Below are 22,923 nucleotides of genomic sequence, written 5' to 3' on the forward strand. Positions count from 1 at the left end.
GATCAGAAGCATAGCAGCCAAGACTTGAAGTTACATCCATTCAGAATGCCAGTGTTACTGGTGGCAGCTTTACCTGCTATGGCACTTGCTTGCCCTTTTCACCTCTTTTCAACTCCCACCCTGTATAATCACACGGATGATGTTAATACTTAAGTGTCATCCTATGCTCTCAAATGGGAATGAAACTCTTGCTAGATACAATTTACTAGATACAATTCTCTACTGTCTCTTTAACCTCTTTGAGTCCTTTATCTTGGGTCCTGGATAATGCACATTCCATGCTAATATGTAGTGTTGGCTCCCTCATTATGTAGTCTTCTCCTACACAGTAATTCCAAAAATTGATTCCAATATTGATCTCTGGCGCAGATGCTGCCTCTGAGCTACTGTCTTGATGCCATTTTTTCTCTGGACTACTCTAACACGCACACTGGATCAGTCACGTCCATATTCACGTTCATTATCTTTCCCTCTGCTGTCTGCTTCCTATATCTAGCCCCACGTTACTTCACGGCAGGGGATACAGTCTGAGAAAAGCACCATTGGGCAATTTCATCACTGTACAAAGATCACAAGTGTACTTCTACAAACTAAGATGGTCACTACATCACTAGGTGTGACATCATCTTATGCGACTCCTGAGAGATATGTGGGTCACCACTGAGTGAAATACCATTATGCTGCACATACTTCTTGCTTTCTTTCTAGCTTTCCTTCAGTTCTTGGCATCACCTTCCACTTGATCTGAGACTCAACAGTGATGCTGTCGTCAACTTCTTTGCCTCACAGATCAAATCTAACCCATCCTCTTTCTCATACCCCCAAGTAATGCAATATGTGACAAAGTCAGGATGGGTTGTGTCACCCTCTGAAAATACCGCAAAGAGGCTGGCAACTTCCCTGTCTCTCCACAGGCAGAAAATTATTCCCTCCCACAGGAGAGGACTTGCCTTTGGGAATGGCAAGCCAAAGAAATCTTAACTTCCACGGGTATAATCCACACCCACAAAGGCCCTTTTCACCCTCAAAATCGATTTCAAATGTTGACAAGTATCCTAGAAAGCTTCAAATGGTCTTAGTTTAGGTGAGATTGTGTAGATGAGCATTAGTATAACCAGTATTCTTTATTAACTACACAGTGCAAGTAAACACAAACAAGAAGGAGTCCATTATGAACAGGCTAATATTTACGAGAAGCCATACAATGTGCTTTACAAATATGAACTCGATTAATTCCTTATGGAGGTATATATTTAAATTTTACTTTACAAATGAGAAAAACAAAGTTCTAAAGCGAAGATATGAAACCCAGAAGGGGTATGTAAAAAAAACCCTTTAATGCAACTGAACGAAATTCCTGTAGGAATCTCTGAACTTGTAAGCAGATGCTGCCAAATGGGAAAACCACCAGACACCTGTGAATCCATCACCTATGGATTAGAAACTGTAAAATCCCTGAGAAACTGGCCCAGCACGGTAGCCTAGTGGCTAAAATCCTTGCCTTAAAAACGTGCTGGGATATGGGCACCGGTTTGTGTCCTGGCAGCCCCACTTCACTTCCAGCTCCCTGCCTGTGGTCAGGGAAAGCAGTAGAGGATGGCCCACAGCCTTGGCACCCAGCACCCATGTGGGAGACCCAGAGGAAGTTCCTGGTTCATGACTTCAGATTGGCTCAGTTGTAGCCATTGCAGCCACTTGGGGAGTGAATCAGCAGACGGAAGATCTTCCTCTCTGTCTCTCCTCCTCTCTGTATATTCAACTTTGTAATAAAAATAAATAGATCTTGAAAAAAAAAAAAGCAGGGGGATGCTGTGGACAACGGGTGTGGCACCAGAGCAAAGAGTAGGCAAGGGGGCTAGTAGACAATGAAATGGCATGAGTAAATCTAAACAAACACGTAACAATACATAGCTTAAAGCCCTTCTAGGAACATTAGATTGGGAATAAGTGAATGAACGCATAAGTAAAATCAAGTTACATAAGACAAAAAACACCAAGCAAGGACTAACAAGTAGGTAAAGGAGTATTAATGAGATAAAATAGCTACCAAGTCATAAGATATATGGCAGGATACTTTATGTAGCTAGCAGCAAAGCTTCGAACCATGTAACATGGCATTGTGGCTTAGCAAGTTAAGCTTCTGCCTGCAATGCCAGCATACCACATGGGCATCGATTTGAGTTCCAATTGAATCCCTTTCTGATGAAACTTACTGCTCGTGTGCCTGGGAAGGGCCAGGTCCCCAATGGCTCAAGTGTTTAGTCCCCTGCCACCCACTTAGGAACCTGGGTTGCATTCCTGGTTTCAGCCTCACTGAGGCTCAAGTATTGTGGACATTTCGGGAGTGAACCAAAAGATGGGAGTTCTGGCTCTCAAATAAAATAAGCAAATTTGAAAACGAACAAGAAAGGTAAATAGCAATGTATTTAATAGCCTACACAAAATGAATACATTTCTAAGAAAATGTCAATTACCAAATGGCTCAATATATAGAAAATCATATCATCAAAATTTCTTCAGAGGTAAGTAATTCCTATGTTATATAAATCCTACGAGGGGGGGGGGGAATGAAATCTTCTCAACTTGCTTTATATTTATATTTTAGTTCAAAGCTAAAGCTGGTCAATGAAAACACATACAAAAAAATAATAAAGGCTACTCTCATAGGAAAAAAATTGTTAAAGTCCTAAACAAAAAATTAAATTCAGTACTATACACACAAAAAAAATCAATCAGATTCAGTTTTGAAAAGGACAGAAAATACGTTCGTTTTAAAGATTTTATTTATTTGAGATGTCGGGTTACAGAGAGACAGACAGACAGACAGACAGAGACCAATCTATCTTCCATCCACTGGTTCACTCCCCAGATGGCTGCAACGGGGAATAGGCCAAGTAGCAGTCATGCGCAAGCATTTGAGTCATTTTGTGCTGCTTTCCCAAGCACATTAGCAGGAAGCAGGATCAAAAGTAACTGGCACCCAGATGACATGTCAGCTTCTCAGACAGCAACTTTACAGGCCATGTCACAGCTTTAGTCCAGAAAATATATGTTCGCAATCTGTTCTCTCCATAAGTTAAAAATTGAAAAACTATGTAATTATTCATTCTCAGTGATAAAACCCAACACTCCTTTCCTATTTTTAAACTATGCAGTTCCTGGAGCTGGTGTAGTAATATAATGAGCTAAATCCTCAGCATGTGGTGCCAGCACCTCATATGGGCACTGGTTTGGTTTGTGTCCCGGCTGCTCCCTTCCCATCCAGCTCCCTGCTAATGGTCCCAGAAAGCAGCACAAAACGGCTCATAAGACCTTGCATCAGCTCCTGGCTCCTGGCCTGCACAGCTCTGGTCATGGTGGCTACTTGGGGAGTAATCCAGCAAATGGAAGATCTCTCTCTGTCTCTCCTCTGTCTCTCAGTAATTCTGACTTTCAAGCAAAATCAGTCTTTAGAAATATATATTTCTTGGGGCCTGGTGGCGTGGCCTAGCAGCTAAAGTGCTCGCCTTGAGTGCGCCAGGATCCCACAGGGGCACTGGTTCTAATCCCGGCAGCTCCACTTCCCATCCAGCTCCCTGCTTGTGGCCTGGGAAAGCAGTCGAGGACCACCCAATGGTGCACCCATGTGGGAGACCTGGAGGAAGTTCCTGGCTCTAGGCTCCAGATCGGCACAACACCGGCTGTTGCGCTCACTTGTGGAGTGAATCATCGGACAGAAGATCTTCCTCTCTGTATATCTGACTTTGTAATAAAAATAAGTAAAGCTTTAAAAAATATGTATTTCTTTTAAGATTTAATTATTTTTATTGCAAAGTCAGATATATAGACAGAGGAGTAGAGACAGAGAGGAAGATCTTTTCTGGTTAAAGATAAGGACATCTACTACCACTGATAATATTCAATTGGAAAAAAGCAAGATATTAAATATTAGAAAGGTAGAGGCAGTATCTACATAAAAATAATATCAATACCCACCCAGAAAAATCCTACAAATCATAAGGCAATTCATCAAAGTGGTCAGATGATACAAAAGCAAAATTTAAAAAGTAATACTTTCCCTAGACAAGAACAAAAACCAGAAAAAGTAATATTCAAAATAGTGACAAAAGCTGTAATATCCTGATATAAGCCTAGTAAGATACTTGGCATATGAATTACATAAGAAATAAATATACCACTGTTGTGGACCAGTGTTGTGGTGCAGCACATTAAGTTGCCACCTGCAGAGCTGACACCCCACATGGGTACTGGCTCAACTCTAGCTGTTCTACTTTTGATCCAGCTCTGGGCTAATGTGCCTGGGAAAGCAGCAAAGCTGGTCCTTGATATGCTTGAAACAGACAGAAGATCCCTATCTCTCAGTCTTGTCCTCTCTGCAACTCTTTTCAAATAAATAAATTAACCTTTCAAAAAGAATTACATTAAGATCACAGAACTTACTAAGGGATATCAAATAAGAATTGAACAAAACGCAGAGAGATCATGCTTCTGGATGAGAAGACTTGATCCTATAAACTGAATTCAGCTTGCCATAAAGATACTGAAAGGAATTCATATCACTTGACAACCTGATTCTGAAATTTATCTGTGCGAGAAAATAAAACAATTCTGATAAGAGGGAAAAAGAACTTGCCCTCCCACATATCAAGAAAAGTACAAGCTAGACAAGTCTAAGAATAAACGAATCCACTAATAGAGTACAACAGAGTCTAGAAATAGACTGCATAGACAGACAACTCAATGAACCAAGACACTAAGTTAACTCAGTGGATGAAGGGACTTCTTTTTAACAAAAGGTGCTGGAACAACAGCCTATCCATCCTTGGGAGGTGTGGGAAATATGATGCTCAATCCATTTCTCACATTCTAACCAAAATCTATGTTAAAAAAGATTATAGAAGCTAAAATGATAGAGTTTCAAGCAGGAAACACAGGAGAATACATATGATTCTGCAGTAGGCAGCTGTCTTAGGACACCAAAGGCACTAAACATTGAAAAAGTTTTTGATAAATTAGACTTCACTGAAATCAATACTTTTATTTATCAACAGGCACCATTAAAAAGACAGACAAGCTGCAGACCAGAAAAAAAAAAAAACTGTCATATACAGAGCTGACACCACTGGATCCAAATTATATAAAATATTTCTATAAATCATCAAGAAAATGATGAACAATTCACCCTCTTAAAACGGTTGAAAGACAAATGGATACTTTAAAAAGATATACAAACATTCAGAGAGGACATGAAAAGGGGCTCAACATTTATGATCTCAGAAATACATATAAAAACCATAATGAGTTGGTATTTGACATTAGTAGAATTTTCATGAAGTAGTGGAAAACTGGAATTCTCATCACTGCTGGATATAAAACAGTAAAGCTAGGTGAGAGAACTGTTAGGGACTTCATTATAAACTTGGGCTTACATTTACCCTTTTTCATTACTAGTAATTTATTGGAGTGGGCATTATGGCACAGGGCATTAGGCCATTGCATCCCATATCAGTGTGCCAGTTTGAATCCCGGTTCTTCCACTATTGATCCAACTTCCTACTAAAGTGCCTGGGAAGGCAGCAGATGATATCAGGTACTCAGATCCTTGTCACCTACATGAAAAAGCCAAAGGGAGTTCTGGGCTCTGGGCTTTAACCCCCCCACAGTGCTGGCTGTTGCAATTGTTCAGGGAGTCAACTAGTAGATTGAAAACTGATAAACTGATCTTGCTTTTTCCTCTCTCCCTCCCTGTCATTTTGCCTTAGAGAATGTATACTGAAAATAAAAAAAATAACAGTGCTACAGATATAACCATAGAATGGAATAATACCCAGCAATAAAAATAAATCAATCACTAATGAAACAGGAAGATGAAAAAATTAAAAATGTATATATTAAGCAAAAGAAGCCAGGTGGACACAGACATAAGAAAGCATTCTATCATCATATTTCTATGAGGTCTGCAAATATGCAAAACTAATTTATGGCAACAGAAATCAGAAAGTGGCCGTGTGACATAGAATAGGGAAAGGGTACTGGAAAGGGCTGTCTCCTCTTGGGGAGACTGAAACACTTCATATCATGTTTTGGGTGGTAAATTCACGAATGCATATAGCTATGAAAAGCCCATCAATTGAGAATTTAAAATGTTCAAATTTTACTGCATATAAATTTTACTTCAAGAAAAAATATATTAAAATGTAACTTCAAGCCCGGCGGTGTGGCCTAGCGGCTAAAGTCCTTACCTTGAACGCCCCGGGATCCCATATGGGCGCCGGTTCTAATCCTGGCGGCCCCGCTTCCCATCCAGCTCCCTGCTGGTGGCCTGGGAAAGCAGAAAGAGGATGGTCCAAAGCCTCGGGACCCTACATTCACGTAGGAGACCTGGAAGACTATCCTGGCTCCTGGCTCTGGATCAGCATAGCTATGGCCATTGCAGATATTTGGGGAGTAAACTAGCAGATGGAAGATCTGTCAGTCTCTCCTTCCCTCTGTAAATGTGCCTTTCCAACCAAAAAATAAATTTGAAAAAAATCTACACTCTGGAAATTAAAATTATTACAAGATATTAAAGAAAACTTAAATAAATGAAAAGACCATGTTCGTGCATTTAAAGACATTGTTAAGATGGCAGTATTTCTTAAATGATCTGTGGATTTAACAGAATTCCTATGAAAATCCCAGCTGGTGTCGTAGCAGAAATTGACAAGCTAATCCTAACATTCATATGGAAATGCAAGGGACCAAGAACAGCCAATCTTAAAAAAGAACAGAGTTGGGGAACTCACATTTCCCAATTTCAAACCGTACTATAAAGCTAGGCAAGTACGGATGTATAAAAGACTGATGGAATACAGACTCTAATTGCTTCTTGACAAGGATGCCAAGACAATTCAATGGGGAAAATAGTCCTTTCAAAAATGATGTTGAGATAACTGTATATCCACATGCACAAAGACTGAACTTGGACCTGTGTTTCACATCACATACAAAATTAACTCCAAATGAATCAAATGTAATACGAATGGACAAATTACCAATAAGCATATGAAATACAAATTGCCAAAAAGCACATGAAAGGATGCTCAACATCATTAGCTGCCATTGAAATAAAAATGAAAACCATAATGAGATACCACCTCACACCCACTGGACTGGCTGTAATTAAAAAGACATAATAACATGTGAGAATGTAGAGAAATTAGATCCATTTTACATTGCTGGTGGGAATGGAAAATGGTATAGTTGCTTTGGAAAACATTCTGGCAGCTCTTCCAAAAGTTAAACATAGCATTATCAATATGACCCAGCAATCCCACTCTTAAATATACACCCAAGAGAGATGAAAACATGTGTTCATGGAAAAATATGTACACAAATGTTCATATAGCAGCATCTATAGTAATGGAAAACAGAAACAACTCAAAATGTCACCAGATTAATAAAAACACGCCATTTCCATATAAAGGAATGTTGTCTGACGATATAAGGGGATACAGTACTGACAGTGCTGCAATGTGGATGAACCTTGATAATCTCATGCCACGGGAGGGGAAGACAGTCACAGAACAACTCTGAGTGTGATTAGATTCACATGAATTATAGGTTAATGGCTGCCAAGGGTGAGGGAAGGAGATGGGGACTGGGGAGGGACTGCTAAGTGGGTGTGGAGCTACTTTCTGGGGGGATGAAATGTTCTAAAGCCAAACTGTGGTGACAGACTTCTGTGAACACACTAAAACCCACTGATGTACACAGCTAAATGAGACAATGTTACAGCATGTGAACTGCATCTCAATAAAGCTTCTAAATAAAATAACCTTGAAATGCACAAAAAGGGAACGAAGACTGTGTAAGAACCTTTAAGATAGTATTAAGGTTAATTCTCAAAGTACAAACATTGAACAAAAAAAGCTCTTTTAAAAATGTTTAGAACAGGGCCCGGCGCCGTGGCCTAGTGTAGTGGTTCAAGTCCTCGCCCTGAACGCACCAGGATTCCATTTGGGCGCTGGTTCTAATCCCAGTAGCTCCACTTTCCATCCAGCTCCCTACTTGTGGCCTGGGAAAGCAGTTGAGGACGGCACCTGCGTGTGAGACCTGGAAGAGGCTCCTGGCTCCTGGCTTTGGATTGGCACAGCACCGGCCGTTGCGCTCACTTGGGGAGTGAATCATCAGACGGAAGATCTCCCTCTCTGTCTCTCCTCCTCTCTGTATATCTGACTTTCCAATAAAACTAAAAAAATAAATCCTTAAAAAAAATGTTTAGAACAAAGAGCTGAATGTAAAACAGGTCTCTGCCCTGTCTCAGCAATATAATAATGACAAATGACAAACAGATGCCAACTCCTCAATTACTATTTTTGCTTTGGCTTTCTCAGTTCCTACACGAGAAAGGAAGCCCAGTATAATTGGCAGTGAGAGTGCAAGCACTTTTAATAAGAGTTCAAATATTTCAAACTACATGACCTATAGCCCAATGAAACTGGGAGTAATTTCAAATGAGACCACTGAAGCTATGTTGATAATTTTTGAGGAATCAGAGAGAGAAATGTTCCAGGAGATTGGGCAGGTGTAATTTTATGTTTCAAAAATGGGGTAAAAGTTAACTTCCATAAATCACAGATGTGTGACTTCAATGGAAGTCTAGAATAGATTATTACAAGGATGGCCTGCAAAAACCTCAAAAAGGAAGAATAAGTACTAGAAGCCAGATTGAATCCACCATGGAAAACTCAATTTAGGTTAACTCTGATTTTTTTCTCTATACTGTTACTAAGCCAGTAGCTGCAAGAAAGGCAATCAACATAGTACACCTGGACTTAGCAAGGCAAGGCATCTGACAAGATCTTTTATTATAAAATCCTGGAGCTCAAAATTGAGAAATAGGATCTAAATGTTAATTTTTGTTAGCCTATGTTAACGATCACTTGAAGGGCCATTCTCAACGCATGCAGATTATCAGAACACTCCCATGCTAGATGAAGGTTTCTAAGAGCATAAACCATAGGGTTCTTCTAGCCTTAGGAGCCTCATCATTTACATTCAATGACTTGAATGACTGCACGGAAGCCATGCTGATGAGATTTATGTGATAACATCTGGAAGGGATAGTGAATACTTGAAATGATAGGACCAGGACGTTGATTTTGATTAGAAGTGGTTGCAGGTAAAACAAATCAAAAACTAAAACTGGCTTGGACCGGATGAAATCAAGCCAAGGGCCAGATCCAAATCTCATACCTGAATTAGAAGAATGAGTGCAAGGGAAAGAAACAATTTTTCACATCTTCTGAAATCATCCTCAAATGGAATAGTTTCTGTTAGAATGCGATCTAAAATAACTCAGGCAAAACATCAACAATAGCAACAATAGTAGTAGAAGTTCTGCGAGGATCTTAATTACTCTCTCACCCTCTTTTAGACGATCTCCTTCAGCCTTCGTTTTTTTCTGCCTTTCTGATCCAGCAAGGTCTACCAGATGCAGCTTGGAGCGAAAGCTACTATTCCTGTGATAATGATAGAAAGACACATATGAGAACCGTACACAAGTCTGACAGTAGCTGAGTTTCAAAGCTGATGCTCTCATTTATTTCCTTTTTAAAATATTTATTTCTATTTGAAAGGCAGATTTACAGAGAGGACAGATGCAGAGAGATTGGCTGTTTTTACTGCTGGTTTACTACCAAAACGGCCACAACAGCAGGAGCTGTGCCAGTCTGAAGCCAAGAGCCAGAACCTTCTTCCAAGTTTCCCATCCTCCCAGGGCCTTAAGCCATCCTCCACTGCTTCCCCAGACCATAAGGCAAAGAGCTGAACAAGAAGTGGAACTGTCAAGACACCCACTGGCGTCCATGTAGGATGCTGGTACCAGACATGGAGCATTATTCTACTATGCCATGGCGCTGGCCCCACATTTTTCAAGTCACCCCAAATGGCTTCATTGGTCACTAGTGCTCACAGTACTGATGAATGCTGATTTGTTAAATCAACTAAAGAAGCTGTCCTAATTTCAATGTTAAAAGAACTAACATTAAAAATCTTGACTCCTTCAATTTGAACTTACTTGTCATTTTTCTTTCTTTGCTCTATGGAGATTGTAAAGATGGCATGAGAACGTGACGACTGGGAGTTCATGGCTGTAGAGGCCACAGTCCTGGAGTTGTTGCCCTGCTCCAAACAGGAAACAGTATCCAGTGCAACAAAAACAGTCTTCTCGGTAAGTCCTACAATCTAATTCCAAGGGGAAAAAAAAAAGTTAGGATTCGTACCTCAAATGCTTAATCAGAAATTTAAGGATTGGTTGTTTGAAACAAAGGCTTTATTTAATAAATATAAGTCATGGTAATAGAGCTGTTTGAACTAGCAACTCTGAAAATCAGTGGGAACCAAGGTTTCTTTTTTATTTTTTTTTAAATTTATTTATTTTCATTGAAAACGCAGATATACAGAGAGGAAGAGAGAGACAGAGAGAAATACCTTTTTTGTTGTTGTTGATGAAATAATTTTATTAATCTGTAAGTCTTATTTCCAAAATAAAATGAGAAAACAATTCTGTGTTCTAATTTTTAAAAAATACATATCTGGAACCAAGGTTTCTGATCTTCCCTAGGAACCCCACTAACAATGGTGACAGCTGAAAGGAACTAGCGAAGATCTTTAGATTTCAAAACAAACAAAAAAAATACAACAGGTTGATTGTAATGCTTCTTCTACATACACATGTACCTACTACTAAAAAGCGAAAATGCACATCAAAATTTGCTTTCATTGCAATTCTAACATTTGAAAACTAGAATATTTAATCATCTGCCCTAACTATTATACTCAAAATATCCAATGTTTTCCAATGTTTACTTTCCCTTAGCACAAGTGACTTTGCACATCAGTTCTGGGTTCTGGATTTCATCTCACCGACTTTAGTCTTCTAAAACATGTGGAAGCACCTGACTCAAGGGCTCAATGGTTAAATCCTTACCTTGGAAATGCCAGGATCTCATGTGGGCACCAGCTTGTGTCCCAGCTGCTCCACTTTCCATCCAGCTTCCTGCCTATGGCCTGGGAAAGCTATAGAAGATGGCCTAAAGCCTTGGGACCCTGCACCCACATGGGAGACCCGGAGGAAGCTCCTGGCTTCAGATTAACTCAGCTCTGGCCATTGTGGCCATTTGGGGAGTGAACCAGCAGCTGGAAGATGTTTCTCTCTGTCTCTCTTCTCTGTAAATCTGCCTTTCCAATAAAAATAAATAAACCTTGAAAAAAAATCATTGCGTGCTCTTTTTTAAGCTGAGAGTACATGTATGTTAACAGGCATCTTGGATTGACCAGTCATTCTCTCTGATCAGGTAAAAATGCCCTTCCCTTATCCTCTCCTCATTTTGGACCTCTGGCATACCATCTGCACACCTCCAGCAGATTGTTGAGGTGGACCTTCTGTTCCAGGGCAAGGGAATTTGGCTGTAGAATTGAGCATCAACTTACTAAGGTCCTTAGTTCTTAGAACTTTCTCCCAGAGACATGCAAAAAGACTCTGGGCCAAGGTTGGATTATGTGTATGAGGTGGGTTCATAATAGTCCAGTTATACCTCGGAGGTGTTTGCCTCTCAAGTAAAGGAATGCTGAATTCTAGTTAGTCCAAAGTAGGTTGAAAAGAACTAAACATCCCCGAAAGACACAGAAAGAGCAGCCTCCAACACCAAGTATGAAATGAGCCAATCTACGAACTCTAGATTTTATGTTAACCAGGGCTAAAGGGCTCTCCCGAGAGCCTGTGTAAAGGCAAACTTTGGCTCCAACAACAGTACCAACAACTGTGGGATTTCTTCTTGTTTTCTGATACACTTGTGATCCCATCCATATTCCTCCTATAACTCTGATTCTTTTAATATTTTAAATTTCTTCACTTATTTGAAAGACAGCCGTCAGAGAAAAGACAGGTAAAGTTAAATCTTCCATCTGCTGGTTCACTTTTCAAATATCTGTAATAGTGAGGGCTGAGATGGGCCAAAGCAGGAGCCAGAAATTCAATTTAGGTCTCCCTAGTGAGTAGTAGGGATTCAATTACTCCAAAAAGCACTTGCTACTTCCCAGCGCGTACCTTAGTAGAAAGCTGGAATTGGGAGCGGAGCCACTATTCAATCCCTGGCACTACGACAGAGAATTCAGGTGTCCCAAGCAGAGACTTAACCACCAGGCCAAATGCCCAGGCTTGATGCATTCTATTCCTCATTTTTACCAGAAAGAAATGACACGGTACAGTATTCACTGTAATGAGGAGGCAAGGAAAAAATGAACCCAGGCTTGTATCTAACTAGGGGAACTTAAGTCAAAATCTCGTGGAGGCCTTTGGGCAGACTGAACTCGATGGTTATGATTATTAGCCCCAATCTACCAGAGCTACATCTGTGGCCCTCATTTTTAACCCTTTATTTTTCCTACCTCTACTTGCCAGCTACTTACACATTGGAGTCAGTAAATTTATAAACTAAATTCATTTTCTGTCAATACGGATTCTCTCTACTACCGCTCCATTTCTATTAACATCTCTCTCCTCAGTCTGAAAAACTCAGATTATGTTCAACTCCTTCCGTTCATATATTCCACCAACTCCTAGTCATTCTTCCTTCATTCTCCCATCTTCTTTTCCTTTTCCCAACTACTTGCCAAGTAAAAAGTTCACATTACTTCATGCCTGAAAAAATAAGGTGACAATGTCCTCAACTGGTCTTACTCATTCTAGTCTTTCTCTTTTTCAATCCATTTCTGCCTAGACTTCCCAACATCTTTTCTCCTAAAATGTCATCAAACTACCAACCCTTGGGCAACATGACAAAGAGATTTTCTAAATATTGGAATCTCTTACATGAAGAAAAGCTTTGCTTAAGGGTTGCATACTTTTATTAGCGTAAATGTGAATGATCCTACTCCTTTGGAGTAAAACGCTTACCACTTCCCAATTATATTAAGCTTCTGATTGGAATTTGAAAAAATGGAAACCTAAATAAAACAGGTGAAAGTTTCCTGACTATGCAGGTGCATACATACACAAATTGTAATTTCTAGGAACTGATGTGCTTACAAAGACATACACATTAAATAAAATTTAGTAATAATAAGTATCCACAATAATCCATGATTTTGAGGTATTCCACAGTTTATGTACATTTTTACAGGGACAGATATAAATTAAGCTTTCAGCCTGGCTTCCTATTCTGGTCCCAACATACCTCCTTTTACTTACCAGCCCAGATCCTCCAATCAAGACACTGAACTAGTTGTATTAGCTTAGATATATATTACCTGCTTTCTTGCTGAAGTCGGTCCTTATGAGAATGCTCTTACTTCTTTTTACTACTTGTTAAATCCCAACCATCCCATCTGAAGAATGTTTATAAACTCAGCCTTATTCACCCTAGTGTGTGTCAGCAACTCATATCTGCTATGCAAATTTCACCTCAAACAGTGGGTAGGATTTAATTTCTTAGTAGGGGGCACATTCAAACAAAAAGCTGGCTCTATAGCAACGTTCTTTCTGGGCAAATGTGTTTGCCCAGGTTTTTTATTTTCACCAAAAAAAAAAAAAAAATCATATTCCCTGTCTAATCCCTGAACCCAGATTTTAACATCTGGTTAACAACTTAATGATCAAGAAGGAAAAAAAAAAATTCTAGACAGCATAGATATTTGCTCCTAACCTGTAACACAAACCTTCAACTATCTTTTTTTTTTCCCCTCTGTTTAGAGAAAGAAGGGAATAAGCAGATGAGTAAGACAGTATTTTTCCAAGTTTCCCTAAGTTTGACTATCTATTTTCCTTACTTCCAGCCTCTGGTTTTCCCACAGCTGAATACTGCCTGTTTTAAATTGGGCCCAGCCCATATAAATAAACTACCAATCTTACCTCAAACTTTTTTTTTTCCAGCTCTAGCTCCTATATCCTGCATCTGTACATATGATAGAAGGCGCTCAAAGAAGTCACCTCGTCCTCCTATGGTACTCTTTTTTTTTTAATATCACCCAAGAGCCTAACACCCTGTCTATCACAGTGCTGACAGAATGTTGTGTGATCATAGACGCATTCTCTATCCATGCCGTCTACTAGAGCTGTCACTAGCCACATGTAGCTATTGAGCGTCTGACATATGGCTAGTGCACAGAAGGAACTGAATTCCAAATCTGATTCAATTTTCATTTAAATTTAGTCATTTGTGACTACTAGCTACCACAGTGGACAGCTCAGCTTCCGAACTCCACAAACAATGAACTATTACTTAGTTGACATTAGGATCCCTTCAAGGAGTCACAGGCAGGTGATAGAAACAAGTGTGACCCTTCCACTTTTCTCGCTTCCCTCTCTTCCTTCCTCACAAGAGCTCCCAGGTAGGAACTCCACATTAACAGAAAGAATTAGGATCATACAAACTCCAAAACACTAAGATGCTAGTAGGCGTTTAAAACCACAGTGACGAATGAAAGGGGTTTAAAGTTCAGTAGTGACTTTCATTTTAAAATAGCATCAAATGACAGAAAGACACACCTTTATGCCTTCCTTAGGATCTTCTCGAATGTTTATTTGACCGGCTTTCTCACGAGATGGGCACAAAAGATCCAAAATTTCTTCATTGTAAATCTAATATTGAAAACAAAGTGGCAAAAACCAAAATATTAATAGAGGTAATTTCTGGATGGCAAGTCAGTTAATTTTGAAAACTCTCCGTGACTTCCAATATTTTATTCTTAAAATATTTATTCATTTTTATTAGAAAGTCAGATATACAGAGAGAAGAGACAGAGAGGAAGATCCTCCGTCCCATGATTCACCCTCCAAGTGGTCACAATGACTGGAGCTGAACCTGGCACACGCAGGCAAGGACTTTAGCTGCTAGGTTACTGTGCTGGGCCTGTGACTTCCAATATTAAAAGATTTCTTTATAATGAATTTGTTAATATATAGAATTAAGACAAGGGGCATGGTGCGGTAGCCTAGCAGCTTAAGTCCTCACCTTGCTTGCGTCAGGATCCCATATGGGCGCTGGTTCTAATCCTGACAGCCCTGCTTCCCATCCAGCTCCCTGCTTGTGACTGGGAAAGCAGTCGAGGATGGCCCAAAGCCTTGGGACTCTGCACCCTCATGAGAGACCAGGAAGAGCTCCTGGCTCCTGGCTCCAGATCGGTGGAGCTCTGGTCATTGTGGCTGCTTGGGGAGTGAATCAATGGACACAAAATCTTTCTGTCTATCCTCCTCTCTATATATCTGATTTTGCAATAAAAATAAAATAAATAATAAAAAACATATTAAGAAATGGATGTTAGCACTGTATGTGACATTTGATATTTCAGAAGACTGAATTCACACTATTACCTATAACAAAATTGAGACTGCTTTATTTTTGAAATGACATATATATTTTTATTTGAAAAAGTTACATAGAGAAGAAGAGACAGAAAAAAACTCTTCCATCTGCTGGTTTACTCCCCAGATGGCCAACAGTGGGCCAAGAAGAGATTCATCCAGATCTCCAACGTGGGTAGCAGGAGCCAAAGCACGTGGTCCATCCTGATGCTTTTCCCAGGCTATTAGTCGGGAGCTGGATCAAAAGTGGAGTAGGTAGGACATGAACTGGCAATCACATGAATGCTGTCATTGCAGGACACATACTATGCCATAGCTTCCTTGGCTCCAAGATTGCTGTTATCTTAAGACAGATTCTTTGGGCTCAGAACAGTAGCTCAATTAGTTAATCTTCTGCTCACAAGCAGAGGGAACCCTCATGGGCACCAGTTCATGTGCCAGCTGCTCTACTTTCCACCCAGCTCCTGGATTATGGCCTGGGAAAGCAGTGGAAGATAGCCCACAGCCTTGGAATCCTGCACCCCCAGGGGAGACCGGAAGAGGCTCCTGGATTCGGATCGGCTCAGCTCAGGTCATTACATCAAACAGGGGACTGAACCAGTGGATGGAAGATCTTTCGGTCTCTCCTCTCTATAAATCTGCCTTTTCAATAAAAAAAAAAAAAAACTAAATCTTAAGAAAGACAGAATCTTTTAGAAGTAATGGACACACTCAGTTGCACAGGTGCCAAAATTCAGTTATTTGATTAGTGTCACCAATTTTGTTACAACGTGAATAGCAGATTCTTGCTAAGAGGGTGAATCAAAAAGCAAAAGAGAAGTGACAACTAATACTTAATCAGCAGGACACTGTTGAGCCATACTAAACACTAAGCTTGCTATTATTGCTGTTATTTTTATATTCAATTGCTTTGGCCACAACAAAGCTAATCGAGACACAAGTGGACTAACCTCAATGCTGCTTAAATCCCTTCCAACTCTCTGTACCTCCAATATCTGCTCACATATGAAGATTCAACTTCAGCATGAAGTACTCACATACAGTATCTAACTGCATGCTTAAATGATGTAAGCTGAGTTTTTGCTCCTCTTCCTTAACATATTCCTACTATATAACCAACCAGCTGGTTGCTCAAAAGCCATATAACAAATTTCTCACGCTTGTGTTTTTGCTGTCACGAGGTTAGATGTAATTTGCCTATCTACTTGTACACTACACTAAAATGCAAATCCCCATAAGGGTGGGGACTTATTTCTGTTCACTGACATGATCCCCCTGCCTTAGAGACCCAAGTGCCTAGAACGGAGATGGGCATACAGTAGATGGCCAGTATATATATGTTGAATAGAATCTCATTATTTTACCCAATCCGTGTATTCATCAAGCAGCAGCTTGATTACTTAGGCCTCAAAACACACACACACACACACACACACAAATAAAAAATAAAAAGGAAATCAAATACTTTTCTGCAGGCTTTATAGGGAATCAGAAATGGAGGCCAAAATTGGAATCATAAAGAATTCCTATCATTTTTTCATACAGCAATGCCAATTCCCCTAACAATCAGATTAAAGAATCCTAACAAGGAAAGAACTGGGTGGGGGCCAGATCCTATTGAGCCAGTAAGTTTTCTCTATCAATTTATTAAAATGCAATTTAGTAAAAATGCTGTTTACCCATGTGAGTCATGCCAGGAAAAATCTAATTTTGATTTATTTTCCTACCCATAGATAATTTTGAATTCAGAAAAATTCAAAATAAATCACTTACCTCCAAGTAAGATACTTTCAAAGTAAATTCGAAATCACTCTTTTTATCCATTTCTTTGAACAGCAGCTGTATTACCCTAGGAATGACCCCAACTGTTGGTTCATTCTCTTGATCTGCAGTATATGCACCCCCCATCGAGTAAGTTTTTCCAGAGCCAGTCTGCCCGTAGGCCAGGACAGTTGCATTGTATCCTGCCAAAATACAAGTTACATGCATGGTGGTACTCAAACATTTTAATCCAATCCACATACTCCAGTTCCTTCAACAATTCCTTACAACACTGAGACTGCTCTCTGAAGACAAAGAGTTTCCTAAGGAAGATCAGATGTACAAAAAAAGTTCTGAGGGCATCATCACTTTCAATCATCAAAATAAGAGAAGGAAAAATACAATCTCTGAATGTGTATCCTTATAGATAATTCTTAGAACGTTAGGTCAGGGTCTGCTGCAGTAGCCTAGCGGGATAAAGTCCTTGCCCTGCACACGCTGAGATTCTATATGAGTGCTGGTTCTAGTCCCAGCAGCCCAGCTTCCCATCCAGCTCCCTGCTTGTGGCTTGGGAAAGTAGTCAAGGCTGGCCCAAAGCCTTGGGACCCTGAACCTGTGTGGGAGACACGGAAGAGGCTCCAGGCTCCTGGCTTCGGATTGGCTCAGCTCTGGCCGTTGTGTCCACCTGGGGAGTGAATCAATGGATGGAAGATCTTTCTGTATATCTGACGTTCCAATAAAAATAAAATAAATCTTTTTTAAGTTGGGTCAAACACTTACAGAGATGACTGAAATCATGAAAGTGGTCAAGGCACTGTCAAAAGGCATTCAGATTTCTAATTCTACTATTTCCCTACCTGAAGCAATTTCATGGAAAGTAAAATCTTAGAGGCTGCATAAACAGAATGGATTCTAGCATGTACTGCTGAGATGAACAATGCTCATATAAAAAAGGCAACAATTGTTTTTCATGCTCAATGAGAGTATTCATATCTGAATTCTCACAGCACATTTGCCAACATTTTTACCTAAGTATGATTTACTGTCGAGCATGTTCTTTGCCTTTTATAAAAAAACTAAAGAAGAATCAAGCATTCAAAGATGTTCATGATATAGTTAACAGAAAAAAAAAACAAGCGAAAAGTTCATTATTAGGGGCTGATTCAGCACAGCAGTTGAAATGCAGTTGCGCATGCCTGCACTGCAGTGCCTGGGTTTCAGTCGAGGATCTCTTTAAAAAATAAGTTTTTGAGTATGTATATACACATAAGCATGTATATATACACACATATGAAAAAATCAAAAGGACAGCCATTATTGATATGTTGACATTCATCTCTGAGTAGTAGGAAGTAAACTAGCTTCTGTGTTTTCCTTTTTTCTTGGCTGATTGTAGTTTTCCAAATGACTAATTAGAATGTCCTATTGAAGGGTGGTGTTGTTGTAGTCATATGTGATCAGTACTATTTGCAGAATGATCCACAAAGTTACATTCCTGTTTGAGTTCAGTTCCTGTAAAAATGTAGATCAGTATATATATTTGTCAAAGAATCCAAATTACTAGCTACTTGTGCATTTTTCTTGCTCTGTATAAGTTAAGCTTTGATTAAAATTAGAGGTAGATAAGCCCAGCTACAACTGAAGCAAGACTAAAACCAGAGTAGGCACTAAATGGGCTATTCTCACTGTAACTTCAATTGTTTTTTTTTTTTTAAGATTTACTTTTATTATTTTTTCATTGGAAAGGCGGATATACAGAGAGGAGGAGAGACAGAGAGGAAGATCTTCTGTCCGATGATTCACTCCCCAAGTGAGCGCAACGGCCAATGCTATGCCGATCCGAAGCCAGGAGCCTCTTCTGGGTCTCCCACGTGGGCACAGGGTCCCAAAGCTTTGGGCCGTCCTCGACTGCTTTCCCAGGCCACAGGCAGGGAGCTGGATGGGAAGCGGGGCTGCCGGGATTAGAACCGGCGCGCATATGGGATCCCGGGCTTGTGAGGCAAGGACCTTAAGCACTTGCACCACCATGCCGGGCCCTGTAACTTCAATTGTTACAACTCACTGACAACAGGGTAGTAGTTACTAAACAATAAAGCATGGTATTGGGAAGGAAACACAAATCCAAATTTACTTAAAGGCTAAAAAAATATAACCTTAGGGAAGTTGATCACCAAAGTGGCAAACAAAGTCTAAATTTGAATATAAGGCAGGGTCAGCTTTGCGACACATTACGTAAAGCTATCACTTGTGATGCCAGCATCCCATATTGGCTGGATCCCCAGTTGCTCCACTTTCAATCCAGCTCCCTGCTAACATGCCTGGAAGGCAGCAGGTGGTGGCCCAGAGACTTGGGCTCCTGCTACCTATACAGAAAACCCAGATAAAGTTATCAACTTCCGGCTTCGGCCTGGTCCAGCCCCAGCCACTGTAACCATTCTCTCATTCTCATTCCTTCTCTCTCTCTCTCCTCCTTTCAAATAAATAAATCTTTAAAAATATAAAAATAAGGCAAAGTCTCTCTTAAATGATCATCATGTTCGTATTGCCATATTCATATTCACATTCCCATATTCATGTCAAAGCTATTATCTACCATAATTTTGGAGTCTGAATTCAAAACTTTAAAATTGTTAATAAAATCTTTAAAAAAAAAAACAATGTTAATACAAATGAAAACCTTGAGGTTTTGAAAAGATTTGCTGGTAAAATTAACATGCTAAACTGGGATTCTCAGGGTACTAAATTGTTGGTGTCACCTGGCATGACTAAAGAAAGTCATATTGTATAATTTTCTACAATGCCACAGATATGTATAGATAGTAATAATTTGGAAACGAAGTCCTACTACAACTTATAAAACATTCAGGGCCCTGTAGTAATAAAAGTTAAAAGTACGAGAGGGTGCCACTGACTATGCAAAATACAGACTTTGTTCTTGTAACAAAGGGCAATGTTAACCAAACGGATGTTTATTACCTTCTACTTTAGATTGCCTTTCTAAAGGCTAAAATTCAATTTTCAGGTGCACTAGAACACAAAACTTAACTAGAAGAAAGGATTTAGGATGGTTTCATCATAAAAAGATGTTAAATGGCTGAAGACAGCCATTACACAGTGTATATATGCATCAAAACATCACATAGCACCCCATGAATAAGCATAATTTTTACGTATCAGTTAAAGGGAAAGGAGGAACATGAAAGTAGAAGTACAGTGCTCTGACTGGAGCTGTGGAGGTACATTCTAGGCAAGATAATCAGTAAAGATCTAAAAAAAAAAAAAGTATTGTTTCAGGAATGGATAAAAGAAAGGGGGTGATTAGAAGAGAAACAGAATCATAGAATGGTGTTCCAAATATGTAACAAGACGAAAGACTATCTTCATAGTGGAGAAGCCTGGAAGAATGACACCTTAATCCCAGGACCAAAAGGAACATTAGCAATAATGGAGTAAGTCAAATCCATGCACTGTCTGATACGATCCAAAGAGAAAACCATAGCTTCCCTCCTGCCAGAAGAGGCACAACCCGAATCCCATCAGAATCATCACATAAACTAAAGAAATTGTTTACAAAATAATTGGCTATAATCTTCTGAAGTGTGAAGATTATCAAAGAAAAAAAAAAAAGAGAGAGAGAGGAAAAACCACTGTAGAACGGCTCTTTGAAACAGCACAGCTAAATAGAACATGAGTCTGAACCATGGCTTAGAAAGCTGATGGAAATAGAGATGAAATTTGCTTCGCTGTGATGCTAACTTATCCCTTGAGACAAACCAAAAGCATCTTCCTGGAAATACCTATTCGTATGTTTTTTTTTCCCCACTTTTGCTATGCTACTCTGTAGGAAATCTGAGTTACTTCTACAGCAAGACTGACTGTATTGTATATTTTTAATAGTTAAACATTTAAAACTTAAAAAATCGATGCTGTGGCTCAGGGCATATTGAACGGTTTAACAATTTTTTAAATATTAAAGTAACAATCTCAAATGTATGGAAATGTAGCAAGAACACCACAAAGAACTGTCTTTTTCCTTAACCATTTTTAGAGGAGATACTGACTTGAGAGTCCTGGAAGCCTTTAGTATTTCATGTGTACAGAGAGGGATTTTTTTTTTTCCCCTAAATTACCAAACTAAAAGCATTGGACTCTTGACACTCACATGGCTCTGTTACAAGCATCTAAGCCTCAAACCCCATTCCGGCTTAGCCAGTTTTCCTGAACGTGTCCTTCACTGCAAAAGGACATGGTTCAGACTCAAATGTTAGATGTGTCTAATTGTTTTGGAATGCCAGCTCTTCCGAAGCAGACGTTCCTCCAAGAGAAGTAGGACATGTCAAACTAGGGGCTACCTGTTAGAAAGGGGCACTTTGCACATCATCTAGTTGAACACCCCAGGTAAAGAAATTGCCTCCTAGCAATATCCCTATTTTGTGAACTTCAAGTGTCTGCTTTTGTCCTTCAGGAACTCTGAATCACACGGTGGGTTTGGTTGACATCTGAGAGTTGGTAGCTGATATTTGCCATCAGACACATCTAACAGGCACTAGGCCTTTCTTTAGAACCGCACTCTTAGTCAGTCAAACTATGAAAGCCTTCCCTTCTGCAACAGAGATTAGTTACCAGCTAGAGTAGGGACCTTTAGGAAAGCTGCTTGCTCCATTTAAAAGCATTCTACTCAGCACTGGAAAGCTATCTCCAGGGGGCTCTATTCTGTGAAATTCGTCCCAGCTCAAGTAAGCAGTTAGTTGTGTCCTTTTTATTTGCTATGCTACTTTAGGGGAAATGTAACTTACTTCTACAGCAAGACTGTATTGTAATTTTTACCATTTCAAACTTATTTTCTTAAAGATACGTGTGAACAATTTCTAAAACCTTTTCTGTATTCCACGTTACTTTTCTATTCACAAACCCACACTTCCTATTCAGTGGACTTGAATCGTTCAAGGCCTGGGAGTGATATTTATCTATGTCTGAGTAAATAATACTGAATACTGAGGGCAGAATTCCAAGTAAGTGGGCACCGACCACAGGGCATGCAATCTAATGAGGTTCCAGGACAGACGAATGTAAATCCAAAACGAACAGAACTAAAAAAGAAAAAGGAAGGACAAAAAGAAAAAGCAAATCGTCTAGAAGGAGCTTCAGGGGGACACAGAGTTCCAGCAAATGTTACTGAGGACAAACCTTTGAGATCACATCAGCGTTTCAGAAGATGTGATCAGGCTGTGCGTCTTTTGTCCCTGTATTTTCAGCACCCAATCACCATTCCTGCTGGCACATAGGAGATGCTCAAGAAAACATTAGATGAATTAAACAGCCTCACCTTTAAATATGCCTCTTATGAGTGGGGCGACTGCTGTATTGAAAACCTCTTCCTGTTCAGTAGATGGGTCAAACACAAAATCGTAGGTAAAGGATTTATCGGTACCAACCACCACCTAAGAGAGGGCAAGGAACAAGGCATAAGAAAAAGAGAAAGGCTAGAACACGCCCCTCATTGCCTTTTTGGCCCCAGCTGTTCCGAGATAGGTGGTGGGCTCGGTTACGCACCTGCGGCTCTCCGGGCACGAAGGAAAGGCACATCTGGCAGCCCTCGCTTATCTCTTTGGGGACCAGAGGGCGGCAGCGCAGTGCCACTCGTACCGGAATGCCTTTCACCTCTTCTTTCATGATCCTACCTCGGCACAGTCTCTAAGTGGGTAATAAGAGGGAGCTTGCCGATGAATTTTGGTAGCCCGACTGGTCGTCCTCCTGAGAGCCTGCGGAAAGTGCGGAGGGTTCCGGAACTCTGCAGTAGTGATGGTAGCTTTCCC

General features: G+C 40.0%; 1 protein-coding gene across 1 annotated transcript in view; it reads right to left on the reverse strand.

Moving 5' to 3' along the window:
* KIF4A (kinesin family member 4A) overlaps nt 1-22,923 on the reverse strand; it is a 120,047-nt gene that overhangs the window by 96,842 nt on the left and 282 nt on the right. The window contains exons 2-7 of the mRNA XM_041000782.1: nt 22,661-22,801; nt 22,434-22,548; nt 17,120-17,310; nt 14,531-14,623; nt 10,061-10,227; nt 9,409-9,503 (exon numbers count right to left, since the gene is read on the reverse strand). Of these exons, the coding sequence (XP_040856716.1) occupies nt 9,409-9,503; nt 10,061-10,227; nt 14,531-14,623; nt 17,120-17,310; nt 22,434-22,548; nt 22,661-22,780 (781 nt within the window). The 5' untranslated portion in view covers nt 22,781-22,801. The remainder of the gene's footprint in view (nt 1-9,408; nt 9,504-10,060; nt 10,228-14,530; nt 14,624-17,119; nt 17,311-22,433; nt 22,549-22,660; nt 22,802-22,923) is intronic.

The sequence above is a fragment of the Ochotona curzoniae genome, unplaced genomic scaffold (genome assembly GCF_017591425.1).
Source record: "Ochotona curzoniae isolate NIBS_2020 unplaced genomic scaffold, NIBS_Ocur_1.0 contig_1274, whole genome shotgun sequence".
Classification (NCBI taxonomy): Eukaryota; Metazoa; Chordata; class Mammalia; order Lagomorpha; family Ochotonidae; genus Ochotona; species Ochotona curzoniae.